The sequence below is a fragment of the Falco biarmicus genome, chromosome 2 (genome assembly GCF_023638135.1).
Source record: "Falco biarmicus isolate bFalBia1 chromosome 2, bFalBia1.pri, whole genome shotgun sequence".
NCBI classification, from domain to species: domain Eukaryota; kingdom Metazoa; phylum Chordata; class Aves; order Falconiformes; family Falconidae; genus Falco; species Falco biarmicus.
Window position 1 is genome coordinate 59,079,125 of NC_079289.1, and position 15,603 is coordinate 59,094,727.

The 15,603-nt window shown below is 36.6% G+C and overlaps 1 protein-coding gene across 2 annotated transcripts in view; it reads right to left on the bottom strand.

Annotated features, from left to right (window-relative positions):
* Window positions 1–15,603, bottom strand: part of FGF14 (fibroblast growth factor 14) — a 415,441-nt gene that overhangs the window by 89,603 nt on the left and 310,235 nt on the right. For both annotated transcript variants that reach the window (XM_056329621.1, XM_056329622.1), the window contains exon 3: window positions 6,776–6,879. In XM_056329621.1, the coding sequence (XP_056185596.1) occupies window positions 6,776–6,879 (104 nt within the window). The remainder of the gene's footprint in view (window positions 1–6,775; window positions 6,880–15,603) is intronic.

A 15,603-nucleotide genomic window follows, 5' to 3' on the forward strand; every position in this document is an offset into this window, starting at 1 on the left:
CCCTTCTCTCCTACCCTATCAAACTCTCACGTGTCTGTGCATGCCTCCTTTTTCCCTTATCTTGTGTGTGAAAACATTGCCTTCAGCACATTCAATCAAAAAATGTACTGAAAACCTAACCCACTGAAAAAAGTCATGGACTTAGTATGTACTCTATACCCCTTTTCTACTATACTCTGTAGCAGGGACATCTGTCACTATTTTGTACAATACAGCAGGGGTATGTTATCAGTTGTTTCTTAAGTGTCACCATAGAATAAATCAAAACATTAGCAATTTTCTGTATTTATTTTTGGCAGGCAACTTAAGAGGTAAATTATCTACCTCCAAACACAGACATAAATAAGCATAAGATGATTTTCTCCTCCCTGTCAGTGTGTCTCTACTACTTCTGGAACATGCTGAACTTGTTTACCTTTTGAGCAATGCAGCCCAAGTTACAGAGGAACACAGCCCTCAAACATGCTATTTACTCCCCTCTCAAACAAACTTGGTTATATGAAGCAAATACAGGTCACCCTCCAACCCATACCAAATGGAGTAAAAATTAACAGGCTACACAAAGAAGGTATTCATACATAAGAATACTTTAGTAGTAAGCCCTTAGAACTAGCTGATGGAGCTTGCATGAAGTCAATGTGCTTACGCTCTTAAATACCACTGTTAACATAAGCTGTGATTTTCAAATAATTAAATTCACCTATTTTGCTCACTCCAAAGTATGCCAGAGTAGTTCACAACCCAGGTCATAACAAGTGAACTAAGGTCCTGTCTCTGTCTTAGGGAAGTCTCTGCTGGCAGATAAGAGCATGGGAGCAGACTGAGACCCTAAAGTATAAGACTTACATAAGAAATGTTTCCTATTGATCACATTATTAAAGGAGCCACTCCACTCTGATGTGCTACATTCACAAAAGCACAGATACCTCAAGAGCAACAAGATTTACCCTATTCTATTATTCGGTATACTTCTGAATACTAGAACAAAAGCCTACCTCTTTGAAATCATAATGTAAGCTCATATCTGTCCACATCTCTCTAAAGAGGTACGTTCCTAACTGTTTCTACAGTATCTTGCAAGATGGGGAACAATCTCTGCCAAAACGTAAGTCAACCAGTTATACTGTGGCAACACAAAATCAACAAAAAAAAGCAGAAAAATGCTGCCTTGGTGTCACATTAACCTCTTTTTGATTATTCTTGTAAAAATATATGAATTTTAAAACATCACACTTCCTCTTTGGTTTTCCCTAGTTTAAGCTTCCTTCTCTTCTGTTTATTATAAGATTTTATGCACCTTTGAACCTTCAAAGTACTGCACACGTGAAGCACTGTTATTTCAAAGCTATCAGAAACTTATTTTTTTCTTTGACTTTGATTTAGATACTAGAAGTACGCATTACTTCAGTTCTCACTCTTTTGCAGGCTGTACTGTCTATGCTCCTATCTTTTTCCTTGAGGCTGAATTTTGTTCTCAGACAGGTCAGTTATGTGGGCTTAAAGAAGTGGTGGAAATACGAGCAGTGGGAAGCTGCTGAAATATCAGGAGAAATCTTCAAAGGCTTTTCTTTCTAGGTGAGAGTTGCCAGAGTGATATAACAAATACACTTCCCAGCAACAGATATTGATGTTTTCTCTCATTTGTGAAGGCTGTGACATGGACCGATATCTTACTGCTGGAGAAACACTACCCAGCCAACACCCTTCCAACACCCTCATAACCATGTATCATGGCAGATCAAACACACACACCCCCATTTTACAGGATAATGGTTCTGTAAAGCAAGTAGTGTGCCATTGCTAATTCTGAAATACATTACGAAAAGTTGGTGAGACCTCCCAGAAACGCAGCCATGTCTCTCCATTACTCTCTATACGCTCTCAGTGAGGTTCCCACTGCCCCATACCCAGAAGAGGAGCTCTGGAGACACAGTGCACAAGTCCAGCCAGGCATCACACTGGAAGAGGTTACCAAGCAGTTTAGACCTGGCCCTGCAGGCTCAATCAATCTTTTAAAGCATCTCTGCAGTTCATCAGCCTTACTAAGAAACCAGGCAGTGGATTGCTATGCCTTTAGAATCTGCTGCTGACAATATCACAGGTGTACTCTTCCCTTTCTGGTTTCGTCCGTGCCTCAGGTCTCAGTGAAAACTGGCAGAAGAAAAGGATAAAAAGGAAACACAAAGAAGAGAGCACAAGCAAATAAAGGTGGTTTAGACTTAGGAAATTTTTCCTTTATACATTTTAGTTTTTCCCTTTTCTCTTACTCTGGTAGCCACCAAATGTTGGCAACACCCTGCTAAACTGCTTCTAGGATGAAAAAAACCACCCCAGGTGTCCTTCCAAACCCTCCCAGATACATCAGTTAATTCTTTAAAGAAATTAATTGATATAGTCCAAGAAGACTTTCCTATCCTCACCTTAGAAAGACAGGAATCATAGAATGGGCTAACATATTGTTTTACCTCTGAGTCCATCCTGTTATGATAGAAAAAATCCTAGAAACAGAACAAGAAGCTGCAGCTCCCCTGAAAGTTAAGTAGTGAACCTTTTTCAAAGTAAGTTCACCAAAATTAGCATCAAAACCAACAAAAGCTTCTGCCATCATGTACTGTACTGCCATTGCCATTTTCCTGCTGCAGGCAATACCTGTTCCCCATAGAGAATCCCTGCAGCTGTGCTCATTTTTCCAGTGCATGGATGCAGTTCCACTCCTTTTGATTTTGATAAGATCAACCCTGGAAACAAAACCTTATCTTGCCCAACCTTTCCAAAGGTGAGATCGAAGTATGGCATATTTTGGGATATGGACATATAAAGTCCATAACTATTATGTCAAAAATCTTGCTAGTAAGTCAGATTTTTTTTGTGGAAAAATCCAGCTTCTCCAACTAGCTTTCACAGTGATGAAGTCAGTCATAAATACTGAATTACTCACAGTTCATTAATCCATCTAAAATTAATTTCAACTCATTTTTATAATTCTTGTTACTTACTAGTATACATCTAGAGTTGGGTGGCTGCCACTAAATAAATATATCCTGATTACAACTGGATATATATATGGATATACATATATAAGTGTAAGTATACACACACATACACACAGAGAAATAAAGCTGGATGCAATAAACCAAAACTTAAAAAAAGGTGAGATTAATGGATAGTATTTAAGTGGACTAACCCTTAAAATAGCAAGGAAAAAAATGAACATGAAAAGGCTTTTGTTCTCATATTTTATATGATAGAAAATAATAAATCATGGCATTACAATAATTAATTTAAATGCATTGGAAAATAGGGTTAAAATTTTGGAAAAGTATTTTCTTTCAGGAATTCTGCAAAGCCATATCAAACTCCAAAGATTTTGCTTCTCTTTTATTTGCAAGGCTTTGATAGCATATGTTAGGGACCCTGACTCGATCCATCCCCAAAGGACAGAATAGAAATTTCATCTGCTGCAGCAGGCAAAACAGATATGAAAAGCTCTCGAGACTGACTTTCCTACACAATTTGCTGTCCTTCTATTTCTGTTCTAAGAAAGAAATAATGCTGTAACACTCCTCTGTGAAACTTCTGCACTTTTTTTCTAGGTCTAATTCTGTGAATTACTTGAAAAAAACTTAAATGTAGCAGAAGAAAATACAAAAAAAAACCCCCAAGAAACTCCCAAACTGACACAAACAACCATTAAAAATATTAAAATAAACCAAACAAAGCAGGGAAATAATGCAAATCTGATTTTTTTGTATTTGATAATCTGTATGTAAAACTGGTCTGTCACTGTACCTTCATTTTCTTCTTAGTTGTTACTTCATATCAGAGAAAGCAGGATCACACATAATACCTTTCCTGTCAGCGCTGCTGCTTAATTAGTCAACATAATGTGAACCCTATGACACAAATAATTGAGTTGGGGCCTTCAACCTCTGAAAAGAGGCATCAACATGTAGGATATTCTCACAAGCTATGGGTTTCATATACTGTGAATGGAAAAAGGGACAGTGAAGTATTCTGCAGAGAAGGACTATACAGGACTTCAGTCTCAACTCAGACTATAAATGCTACTTAGTCTATAGTGCATACTTCCATTTTTTTAAAATGTAAGAAACTAGTAATATATCTAAATATATGTAAATTTTAACTCACATTCCCATTATGTGCCACTTTTTTTTTTTTTCTCAATGATAATAGCTGGCATATGAAACTTAGAAAACTTTTCTCTCCCATCGTCCCCTGAATTGGCAAGAGAAAACCATATATGACATGTAATATACAACTTCTGCATTTAGGTGCAACAGACACACAACCATGACAAAAAGTCAAAAAAGCCCACCAAGACAGTAATAGAAAGTGATTGGTTAAAAAGATTTTTCTACAAATGACAGTATTTAAAATATTCTGCACACAGTATTTCTTCATCTTGATCCTCAGGGAGAAGACAGACTTCTCTCTGATGTTTTGTCTTCTTATTTTCAAATGCATTAATTTCTAAGCCGAAAGCAGGCAATTGCTAAAACAAAAATGGATTGTCAACGTTTTCAATAGATTAATATGAAACAATCAAACCTTTATTACAGCACTGATACTTTGAAATCACTACCTTTAAATTTGCATAATTACCAAATATTACTACTTTTCAACTTGACAAAAGTGTAAGTTGAAAATAACTTTGTAGACATACTAAAACTAAAGGCTTCCACTGAGTTTTCTAATGTCACATCTCTTTGTCACTTAATGGGCCACTCTTAATTCTCTGCATGAGAAAGAGTAAGCAGTACATTCTGAAAACACTCATTTCCTTACCTCACACAAGGTAAAGTGACAGATTGAGACCACTCAATAAATTTTTAAGTGGAATAAACTCAAAATATAACAACATTCACAGAACAAATTTCAGAAGTACTCAACAAGTTGCCAATAACTACAGCAATATATGAAGTCACCAAGTCCAAAAATCTTGCCATTAGTGACAATGAAGAATATGCAATCCTGCAAAACATTAAACATGTGGTTTACATTTGCCTTATACATAATCTTTTATTTATATCCATGAGATTGATCACAACCTAAGTAATCTGTGTTGCTCAAAATAAAGACATAGGAACAAAGCAATTCAGAATCCCACGGACATGACAGAAATAATCTTGTTAGACCTGAGGATGTTCTAGGGGTCAGGTTCACATCTATTAAAAGTTTGGATCCAGTCATGTCTTCTTATCTTGCCTTGCACTTTGCACTCCTTTCCCTTCCTCAGATGACACCATTCATTTAACTTGGACCATCTCCAGAACAATACATAAACACAGTAGCTGCCAGAACTTGTTCATGTAGGGTCCCTCCCTGCACAGAATTACCCGTCAGGAAACTGTTCATTTTCTGAAAATTATGTTTCTTTCTGAAGGACTGAGAACTCATTTCAGAAACAGTGCTTGTCAAGAATGTACTCTTAACTGCACCAACAGATTAAAAAAATACTGTTCATGCCATTATACTGAAATGAACTCCCCACATGAATTGAAGGAACTGAGAAATCAGCAATGCATTTTCTCTAATAGCTCTAGGGTTTTTCTTCTAGTTTTCTTCCTTTGGACACCAAATATTGCATGTTTTCCTGTGATATATTTTTTTTTTGAACAGAAGAAATTAAAGGTTTTAGATCATACTGCTGGAGTTTCCAGCAGACATTTTATGAGGACGATTTTTCTCTTTGTCTTGACATTGACATTCAAGATTAGTTCAATTTTTTCTTCCTAATTAGCTTTTCCCAGACAATTGTATATTTGAAACAAACAGAATACTTCCCCTTAGGGCATCAGAAACTTAATCTGTCCAATTTCCTTTCAATGGACTTTGAAAACAAAGCACTGTGTTGTAACTCAGTGGGGAATTAAGAACTATATGACGTAAAAAATGGAAAAAGCACTATGTAAATAAATTCAACATAGATGGCAATAAAAAAATAGTAATGAAAAAATCCTTTAAGCCACCTTGTTAATACCTGACAGAACTGCCTGTTCATATTAAAGCCCATTTGCCTTTCAAATGAGGTGAAGACACTAAATTTAGAAAAAACTGAGGATTTTTGTATTCACTACAACACACTGAGCGATTAGCATTAAATTGTTCGGAATACCTTAAACAGTTTGAGGACTTTCCAATCACTTTATCCGGCAGTCTTCTTTGTGACTCAAAAGATTTTTCTTTAAACTTTGATCATTCTACAAAGATACAGTCCCTCACAGAACTTTTATTTCAGATATCAGCAAAACAAAGAAAATCAATAATGCTAAGTATACAATTACAAGATTATGGTGATAAACTGTGAGGCTGTTAGACTTTTTAGACAGACGTTACACTTGTAAGTCTTATCAATAAAAGTAAAGTAACTGTTAGAGCAGCTTTTTGATTCTGTCCAACAAGTCACTAAGAAAGTAATTGTGGGTCTTCATTTAAAAATTCTGGAGAATTTAACTGAAAATAATAGTCTTTGTGGTGTATTGCACACTACCAGTATAGCCTACCAGAAAAAGAGCTCTACAGAATGTTTTGTTAGGACTGCTAACTCGCAGACTTTCATACACACTACACAGTAATTTTGACTGTAATCCATTTATAGATATGCTGCATACGTACATGGGTACACAGGTGTCTGTACTATACGTATATACATATATACACACCACAGAACTTCTTAAAAGTGAATATGCATCTCATTTCTCTGTAGATTTCAACTTGAGCTTTGCCTCTTAAACAGAGTTCAGAAAGTACTTACTGATGTGTAGAGGAAACCTTCTCCATTTAGAGCTATATACAACCCAGTCTTTACACCCTGGATAGCAACAACTCGAAGTCCCACTGGTATAAGGTTGAATAAAGCTGTGAAGAAAAAACATGACCAGATGTGGATATACTATGGTTATTACAATATTCTAATATACATCATTAGTAAAAAGACAGAAAACTACTCCCCATATAATTTTTTTTTAATTTTAAAATTAAACTAATACAGAAAATCTTGCTTCTAGTAAAGTTAATCCTTAAAATTAAAGCCTAAGTATCTATCTAGCAATAAATATCACAATAGATTGGTATTTGGCACAAGTGCTACCTAGCAAACATAATGCACAGCAGACTGGAGTGTAATCATTTATGCAGCGCTGCAGACATAAGTATCTCAGGGAATCTGAAAAGAGTCAAAGAGCCCAACAGTTCCTTCATCAATGTAAAATGATCGTAAGGGTAATACAGATGAGCTATCCTACAGAAGTTCTAGCAAGTAGCTTTTTCTTTTCTTAGACTTTTTTATGATTTTGAATTAAGATGTGCTTTCATTAAAGATTGCTGTCAAGGGATCAGTGATTTTTTATTATTTTTTTTTGGCTTTGGAATGATGAGTCCTGCAAGAAGCAGGGAGTTGGAATTGATGAATCCTTATGGGTCCCTTCCAACTTGAGATCTTCTATGATTCTATGATTCTTCTTCTATATTTGATACAAGCAGTAGTGCACAGACCTCAGGGAATGGCAGAGGCTTATCATTGTTCAGAAAAGCACCAAAATATGTGCTTGACTCTAAATGTGTATAAATGCTATTGAGTGAATATAGAACATGTTCAAATACTGAAATTCTGGGGAAGAAAAATAATTTTTAAAACAGCTAATAGCAGATACTCTAGCAATGGTATACACCTCTGTAATAACAAAACCAACCACAGCTTTGATTAGTGTCTGAAAAAGACCAGTGCGAAGAGCCGGAGTTTACCAGTCTCACCACAGAACAACAGCAAAAAAATTATTTAAGTAGCAGACACTGACCAATTCTTCTAAAAATATGACAGCACACACCTTTACTAAAGTTTACTGACTCATACTAGGAAATCAAACACAAAGCACACATCAAACAGTCTTGGAAGAAAAGATCTGGATGAGCCAGAGTTCATGCTAAGTGTTTTTCCACTGTGGATGAGTCAAGGATTCACAAGTCCTTAGATGAAAACCAAAAGCACAACCTGTGTGTTCAACACAGATTGTGAGGACCATGGTTCCACCAACCCAGGTCTCAGGAACACAGTAACACCTATAGTGAGTTCCTCAAAATTTAGGAAGGACATCCATCGGTGTGACCTGCAAGTGTCACCTGTGAGGCTATCTGTAACCAGAACGCCAGAGGTAAAGCCCAAATCAAAAGAAAAGGGGTCATGTAATTGCAGTGGATAAGTACATTTTCTCAGGTTGTGAAAATTCCTGGTTTGTGAAAGGACACAAAAGCCACAGAAAGTTTATGATGAAGATGATAAAATCTTTACAACTGACAAAAAACCATAGGTTGACTATTAGAATTTAGAGATAGAACTGGATGGGGGAAAAAAAGCTTTTCCTTCAACATTGCCATGCAGAAAAAGAATACATAACGTAAGATCCTTTTAGGAATGTACAAAGCCAGTATAAAGCAGAGCACTTCCTACAGCTGTAGAAAGAAAAATATATTCAAAACAGCTCTGGTAGAACAGAAAACAAATTTATGGGTTTACAAAGAAGACCAAAAGAGATAACATCAGACAAGAATGAGTACAAATATATAGCATTTTCATTTCTGTGGTTTCCAAAAGTCTCTACCATACTAGGATCTTGCTGAGCTGCTCACTAGCAACATACTAAGTACAGACAAGGTTCCCTCTCTAATCTACACACAAAAAAATGTAAACCAATGAAATATGGCACCCATGGACAAGATATCCTAAGAGTAAATAGGCTAAACACTGCATGACTTGAGGGCTTTCAAATGTTCAATATCATTTGGAATTAAGAAAAAAAAACCCACAAACTAACATCAGCCATTACCCTCAAATGAAACTGTCAAAACCAGAGAAACTGCTATTGTGGGTGGTGGAGGGGGAGTCTGTCACAACAAAACTAAGGTTTCAGATGGCAGTTGAGTTGGTTTTTTTCTAGAAGGAAAGAAATTCCAGAAGGAAACCTGGATTTGAACACCATGCTAGAGGCAGGGCAGCAACAATTGAGGGGGCACCAGGAAGGAAAAACAGACAATATTTGTATAAAGAGAAGAGGCGAACACAAAAGACAAGTCATCCATAGAAAACTGCTAATGAAAAATAACTCTAAATCATAGTGGTTCAGTCAAAACTTCTGGAACGTAGATATAATTTGCTGTATTATCAAGAATTTTTTTTCTAGCAAAGCTAGAAAAAACCAAACCATCTCTGAAGGAGAATTAGAGCCCTGTAACATGGCAGTGTTTTATGTAACCTATAAAACTCCTAGAGCGGCATATAGTTGTTGGTGAATTTAGAAAGCACGAAGGAGGGCATATAATGTATCTTTTACTGCAAAGTTTTAATCAGAGATTGTCAGAGATCCTATAATTATTTTAAGACCATAGAATTTTAGAGCATGATCTGAAATGCTGTAATTCTGTACATACAGAATATTTAGTAACTTCCACAAAATATTTCAGTTTCAATATATATTGAATATTTAAAATATTTCAATATTTCAGCTTTCAATATTGGGTGAAACTAGGGAGGCCAGTCTACGTTCAGTTATTGATTGATAAACGCTCAGCAATGTGCTTCATATTGAGGTGAGCAAAACATGCACCAGTAAGGCACAGCATGTGGTTTTTACATGCTCTGAAGCTGGCCAAAGGAAATTAAATTTCCTCCAGAACATGGCTGTGCAGTACTCTTTACTGAGCAGGACTTTTACGCCCAATTATACATTTCAAACCTTCCTAAGAGTCACCTGTGTTACCACATTCCAATAAGAACCTGCCTTAAGAAAACCAGAAAGCCTTCCAGAGTTTGCTGGCATTTCAGGTCTGCATAGCCAAAGATAATGTGTCTGAAACAGAACTGTGTCCCCAGCTTCCCTCTATCTTTAAGACAATGATCCAAACCCAAAACTAAGTGGGGAGTGATGTCCCTGAATATTTTCATGTACCTAAAACCAGCCCAGTGAGTCCACAGATGAGTTGAGAGGGGGAGTACCCGGGAATAGCCCAGGAAATATAATTCTGCCCGGTGCTCTGTGCTCCCACGCTGCATGCTTAAGTATAAAGCCTGGCAAATCCAACTGTAACACATGGGAACATCAAGGAAAACAAGTGAGGCAATTGTCAAAAATGGTATGAGTAAAACCCTTTCACCTTGTCAGTGCCGAGACTGTGCCCACATTCTTAGCTCTGCTTTATATTCCATCTAACCCACAACTGTAACGCAAATGGTTTCTCTCCCTTTTCCTAAGCCTGCAAGCCTACTTCACCACACACAAGGTCAGACAGTGGCGGGGCGAGGGGTAGGGGGGCAGTTAACAGGAACAACTGGCATGAAAAAGGTAATTTTTTTAGGTGGAGGGGATTTGCGGGAATAAATTGGAGCTAGATTCTAATCCTCTGAAAGTTTTAGCCAAAGTTAAAGTCCACATTTTGATAACTCCTTCCTTAAGCAAAACACAATACCACCACATATCTTTTTCCTTTTTTTAATGTCTATTAACTTAAAATCTGAATGTCTTATTTCCGTATCCTTGTGAAAGTCTATTTAGATACAACTGGCTTGTAGCTACAAGAAAATTGCCATTACAGATCACCTTTTTTCCTCAAGAAGCTTGGTATAGACCAGTTGGTTGAGGCTTATAAATTTGCTACCTGTTCTACATGTGCACGGCCCTTGTGTCAGTTAACAAAGCTTCCCACAGCACCAAATCTGCAATCAGATCAAGGCAACTATTTCTTTGATTTCCATCTGCAGGCCTACAGGCAAAAATGACAACTCCATCAGAACATCTTTTAGATTGGCAATGAGTGCAGGGAAGTTGATACTATATTCATCCATTTCTTACAGAGAAAACCCATTCTACCTGCCTGACGTTACACAAGACTTAATTTAAACGTACTTTTTAGTATGGCTGAACATGGCCTGCATTGATCCTGTCATACTGACTAAGATGATACTGATGGGAGAAACAGGCTTACCTAACTCCCAAAGGTGATGTAAATAGATGACTAAATGCCTGTGTAATTCTTTGAAGACAAACCGCAGTAAAAAACAGTATGAAAATCAGACTGCAAATATTTCAGTTCAGTAATCCAAATTTAACATTCAGTAATCCAAATTCAACATCATTGCAGGTGTTGTTTTTTAATCTTCATGTGCATTATTTCTGTCTAATTATCTCCTTTACCTTACAAGGGTGCTGTGAAGATTATTTTATTAATATCTTCAAACCAAAATATGATAGTGGTAGGTACTTTGGAAAGACATTAAAAAGTTAATACTTCCACATTCAGTTTGGAAGACATGAATACAGCATTAGGATCATGCATTTAAAGATGAAAATAAAGAAATATTAAATGAATGCATGATTTCCTGAACAGCAACTCTACCAGGTACCAAGCGCCACAAAGGAAGTACAGCATGTTGCTGCATAAATAAGCAAAAGATGTGTACAGCACAGCCAAATCAAAGCTGCTTGCGTAATGTTATCTTTAGCATTCATCTGTTTATGAAATAAGGCTACAAATGAGTAATGCTCTTTTAATCTGTTTTAAACATGACTGTAATTTCCTAAGGGGCACAAATAGCAACATTTGAGTGTTAAAATCAGTTTTAGCACCCATTACGGAAAGTATCATAATTTATGTTGAATTTTTGCAGTGGTTGCTGGCCAAGATACACTCTTCAGGTGAATCAAAATAAGCCATAGCACTGAGAGATTCAGGGTTTCAATCTCCGAAATTAAAGAATCAGAATTGCCTGTTTCTCCAATTAATTAGTCTTCCTACTAAACCCAGCCTTCATTCATGAGACAAAGCTTTGAAGATAGACCAAAGCCTGAAAATGAACCATTTTGGGTGGCGAGGAAGACCAGAGGGGAATGTAACACTTGTTACCACAAGTACAACATGGAAGTCTCTTCTATTTCTTTACAGTTTCTGTGAAGGAGCTTGTTTTTCCAAATTAATAATGATAAGGCCAATGGACAACACTGAAGCAAGTTCCGTTCACACCAAGAAACGCTAAGAACTGCTGTAAAATACAGGAAAATTAGAGCTAGAGAGGGACAACTACACTGAGTAGGACCTCAGTAACTAATCCTACAGCTTTAACCACAGTCACTTCTGCTATCACTAGCAACAAGCCACAAAACCAAAGCAGAAACTGTAAGGCATTAGAGAAAGGAAAAAGAAAACCAGCTAAGCCAAGAAAAGCAATGTAATAAAGCCTCTTTCCACAGATCACTGAGTTTGGCAAAAAAGTAGATACTGCACACAAGATGATTTAAGCTAACAGCTTTGGTCTGGTGATATGATTTAAGGAACCTCAGCACCATTAACCAATAGGTGTATTAATTCATACTCTGTCACAAAACATCACTAACTTGGAAAAGATACCAAAAAAACCCCAACTTTAAAACAATGACATGAAACCCATCAGTCTATTTAGATTGGGTTCTAATAGTTTGGCCACCAACATGAGCAGACGAAAGTACGTTCAGGGATGCAATTACAAGCAGTCACTTCTTTTTTCTTTTTTCAATCAAGGGTTTGTGCACAGCAATACATTACAAATATTGCCATCTATCCCTGCAGACTCTACCCTTTACTCAGAATTAAGGCAAGACAGAGCAACGGCTTGCACTGTATCAGCTGACTGAAACCACTGGTAAAACTAATTTTGACTTCAGATAGAAGCAAAAAGTCACAGTAAAGAGACTACCAAGAAGCTTTAAAGACAAACAATAAAATGGGTGTGAACAGAATCACTCAATTTGAACAGACTACATCTTAATCTGACTTTGTGCTACCTCTCTATAACACTATGACTCCAGTAGCGTGTAACTTTACTGACATACATGTAAAATGAGTACAAAATGATATATGCACTTAAGGGAATTTAAACTTAAAGCACTCTAACTGCTTGACACAACAAATTGTCTATGGCACATGAAGTAGTGGCATGACTAAGCTTCAAACAGTTTTATGCTGAAGACAAGAGAGAAATCACTTCTCTGTCATTCGCTACTCACTCACTCAGGTTTCTCCAACACTCAGCTACTCAGATGGTCAGTGCATGAAGAGGACCCTTTCACAGGCTTCAGGGACAGTGAATAGTGCAGAAGATGGTGGAAGGCTGGCAGAGATGCACACCCTTTGGCAGTCTGTATTTCCTCCATTTTCATGAAACACACTTCGAATGGAAGTCATCCTCACTATCAAGGTAAGCGTTCTACCTATCCTATTGACAGCTAATATATGTCCATCCTTTCGCCCACTGGGCACATTAAACAGGCAGCCTGAAAGCTCCATGGTCAGAATCGGGATTTTCCCCCTCTGGCAACTGCCAAAATGTATTTACTGGAATGCTTCAGGTGGAGATTATAATGATAAGGAGCTCACAAAACAAAATATCAAAATACTAGGAATTCTATCAAGGAAAAAAAAATACTGTTTTAAAATAAAAGAGAAAAGGAAAAACAAAATATGCTGCAATAAAGAAAAGCAATAGGAAACAAAAAGTTCAACAGGAAATGGAAGGAAACAGAGTGGGAAGGGATAAGAACTAAGGAGGAAGACCGACATGAAAGAAACAGGCACATATTCATATATTCATGAGTATACCCGATGGATCAGTCTTTTCAGCTCTTAATATAGTGTTGATACATATATACCTGCAAAATTCAAGGTGGAAATTGTATGCTTTCCTGGCAAACATTAATTTTACGTTCTTATGGTCTAAACTGTCTTTACTAAACAATATTGTAAAATTGGACTAATGAAGAAAAAAAATAGTGAATCGCACCAGCTAAAGAGAGAAAAACATCCCATTATGGAAAAAAAACTTGTATTAGCCTAAAAATCATGTTGAAATAAAGCACAGTGTTATCTAACAGCATTTATCCAAAATACACAATACTGCTATATGGTATTTGGTTAGGTTCAGACAATTTCTATATTTCAGAATATTTATAATATGGAGTATTCATTCTATATTCTGGAATAACAAGAATAAGAGATATGGCATACAGATGGAAATCCAGAAAGGCAGGGAAGAGGGGAGAGAAAGGGAAAATGACATAGTAAGCAATATAAAGGAAGATTTTTAAAGCTGACAACAGCAAAAAGAGGAAAGTAAGGCACTCTGGTGTAGTTTTGCAAAGATTCTAAGCCCAAAGAGTTCTAAGATTTTAAAACCCCAGAAATAACATTGAAATATTCCAAAATTGTTGCAGTCATACACACCTCTTCACTGAAGCTGAAAATAAGAGAGATGGGCAGAGAGAGAAGGAGAAGGAGAGAGAGAGAAACACTCACACTCCAAGCCAGATTTCTTGGACCTCATATAGACAAAGCTTCTATAAAAAGCAATAATTATCTTGTCTGTACAAGGTCTTACTATCTAGCCCAGTACAGAAGCAGTCATGAGAGATGGACACACTGAGGGAAGAAGGGAAGAAAAGAAACAAGAGGGGGTATGTGTGATATAAAACAACACTTGGAAAACAAGCAGAGAAATACACATCAAAATATGTTAATAAATTATTTTTATCAATTCTAAAAAAACCCCAAACAATAACAGATGATCATGCTATCTGTTGATGAAATGTGTTAAAAATGACAGCCGTGCATTAACAGATAAAAAAAGGACCTAATGAAAGCAAAGCAGAAATCTCAAATCCCTTAATTTCTATAGCCTAATTCCAAAATTTTTGAGGAAACTAAAGGCTTATTTACATATGCATAATAGAAAGATACAACTTTTATATTAAAATTGCTTAAAATGGACCTCAAGATCACACAGAAATGTTACTTAAATATGCCATTATCATTAAAATAAACAAAATACAAATGTTCTCTGCTAAACAGAAAATTAAAAACCAACCGTTTCTAGAGTAAGAATAGGTTTCCTTAATTATCATTTGCAGCTGAAGTTATCAAACATACATATGCTCACTGAATAAAAATATGTGGCAGTATCATAGGAAAACAGTATCAAACCAGCAACCCATGGATTTTCAAGACCACTTTTGTTTGCAATATTTTTGAAAACTGCCACTTTCACAGTCCCTACATTGGCAGAAGTTCTCTTAAAGTCATTGGAACTCTTGCTGGTATTGGGACTGTGGGATCTTTAGCTCCCATTCAGCAAGGTACTTCAGCATGTGTTTTAAGCAGGACTTTGACAGTTAGACATACACTTGTTCGCTTTGTTGAATCAGGGCCCATATGATCAGAATTTTCAAGGAATTTTTGTTTCCATCTTTTTGTTGTTGTTGTTATTTATTTCAAGATAAGACATTTATGTCATATATATATTATATTACTTATAAAATATTTTAAATGTAATTTTAACATTTTAATAAAATTACCAGAAGACAACCATTGGCCTAAATATCTCACCCTTGAGGTCCATCAGCATTTACGCCTTCCCCTTCAGAGGGAATACATTTAGGCCAACGTCCCGCATGAGCCATACTGGCGGTCATGAGGCTTCAAATGGACAGAACCCTCCTCCTTTTGACAAAACACATTCAGAAACCCTCCAAAGGCATTAACACTGTGTCTGCACGTACACACTTGAGT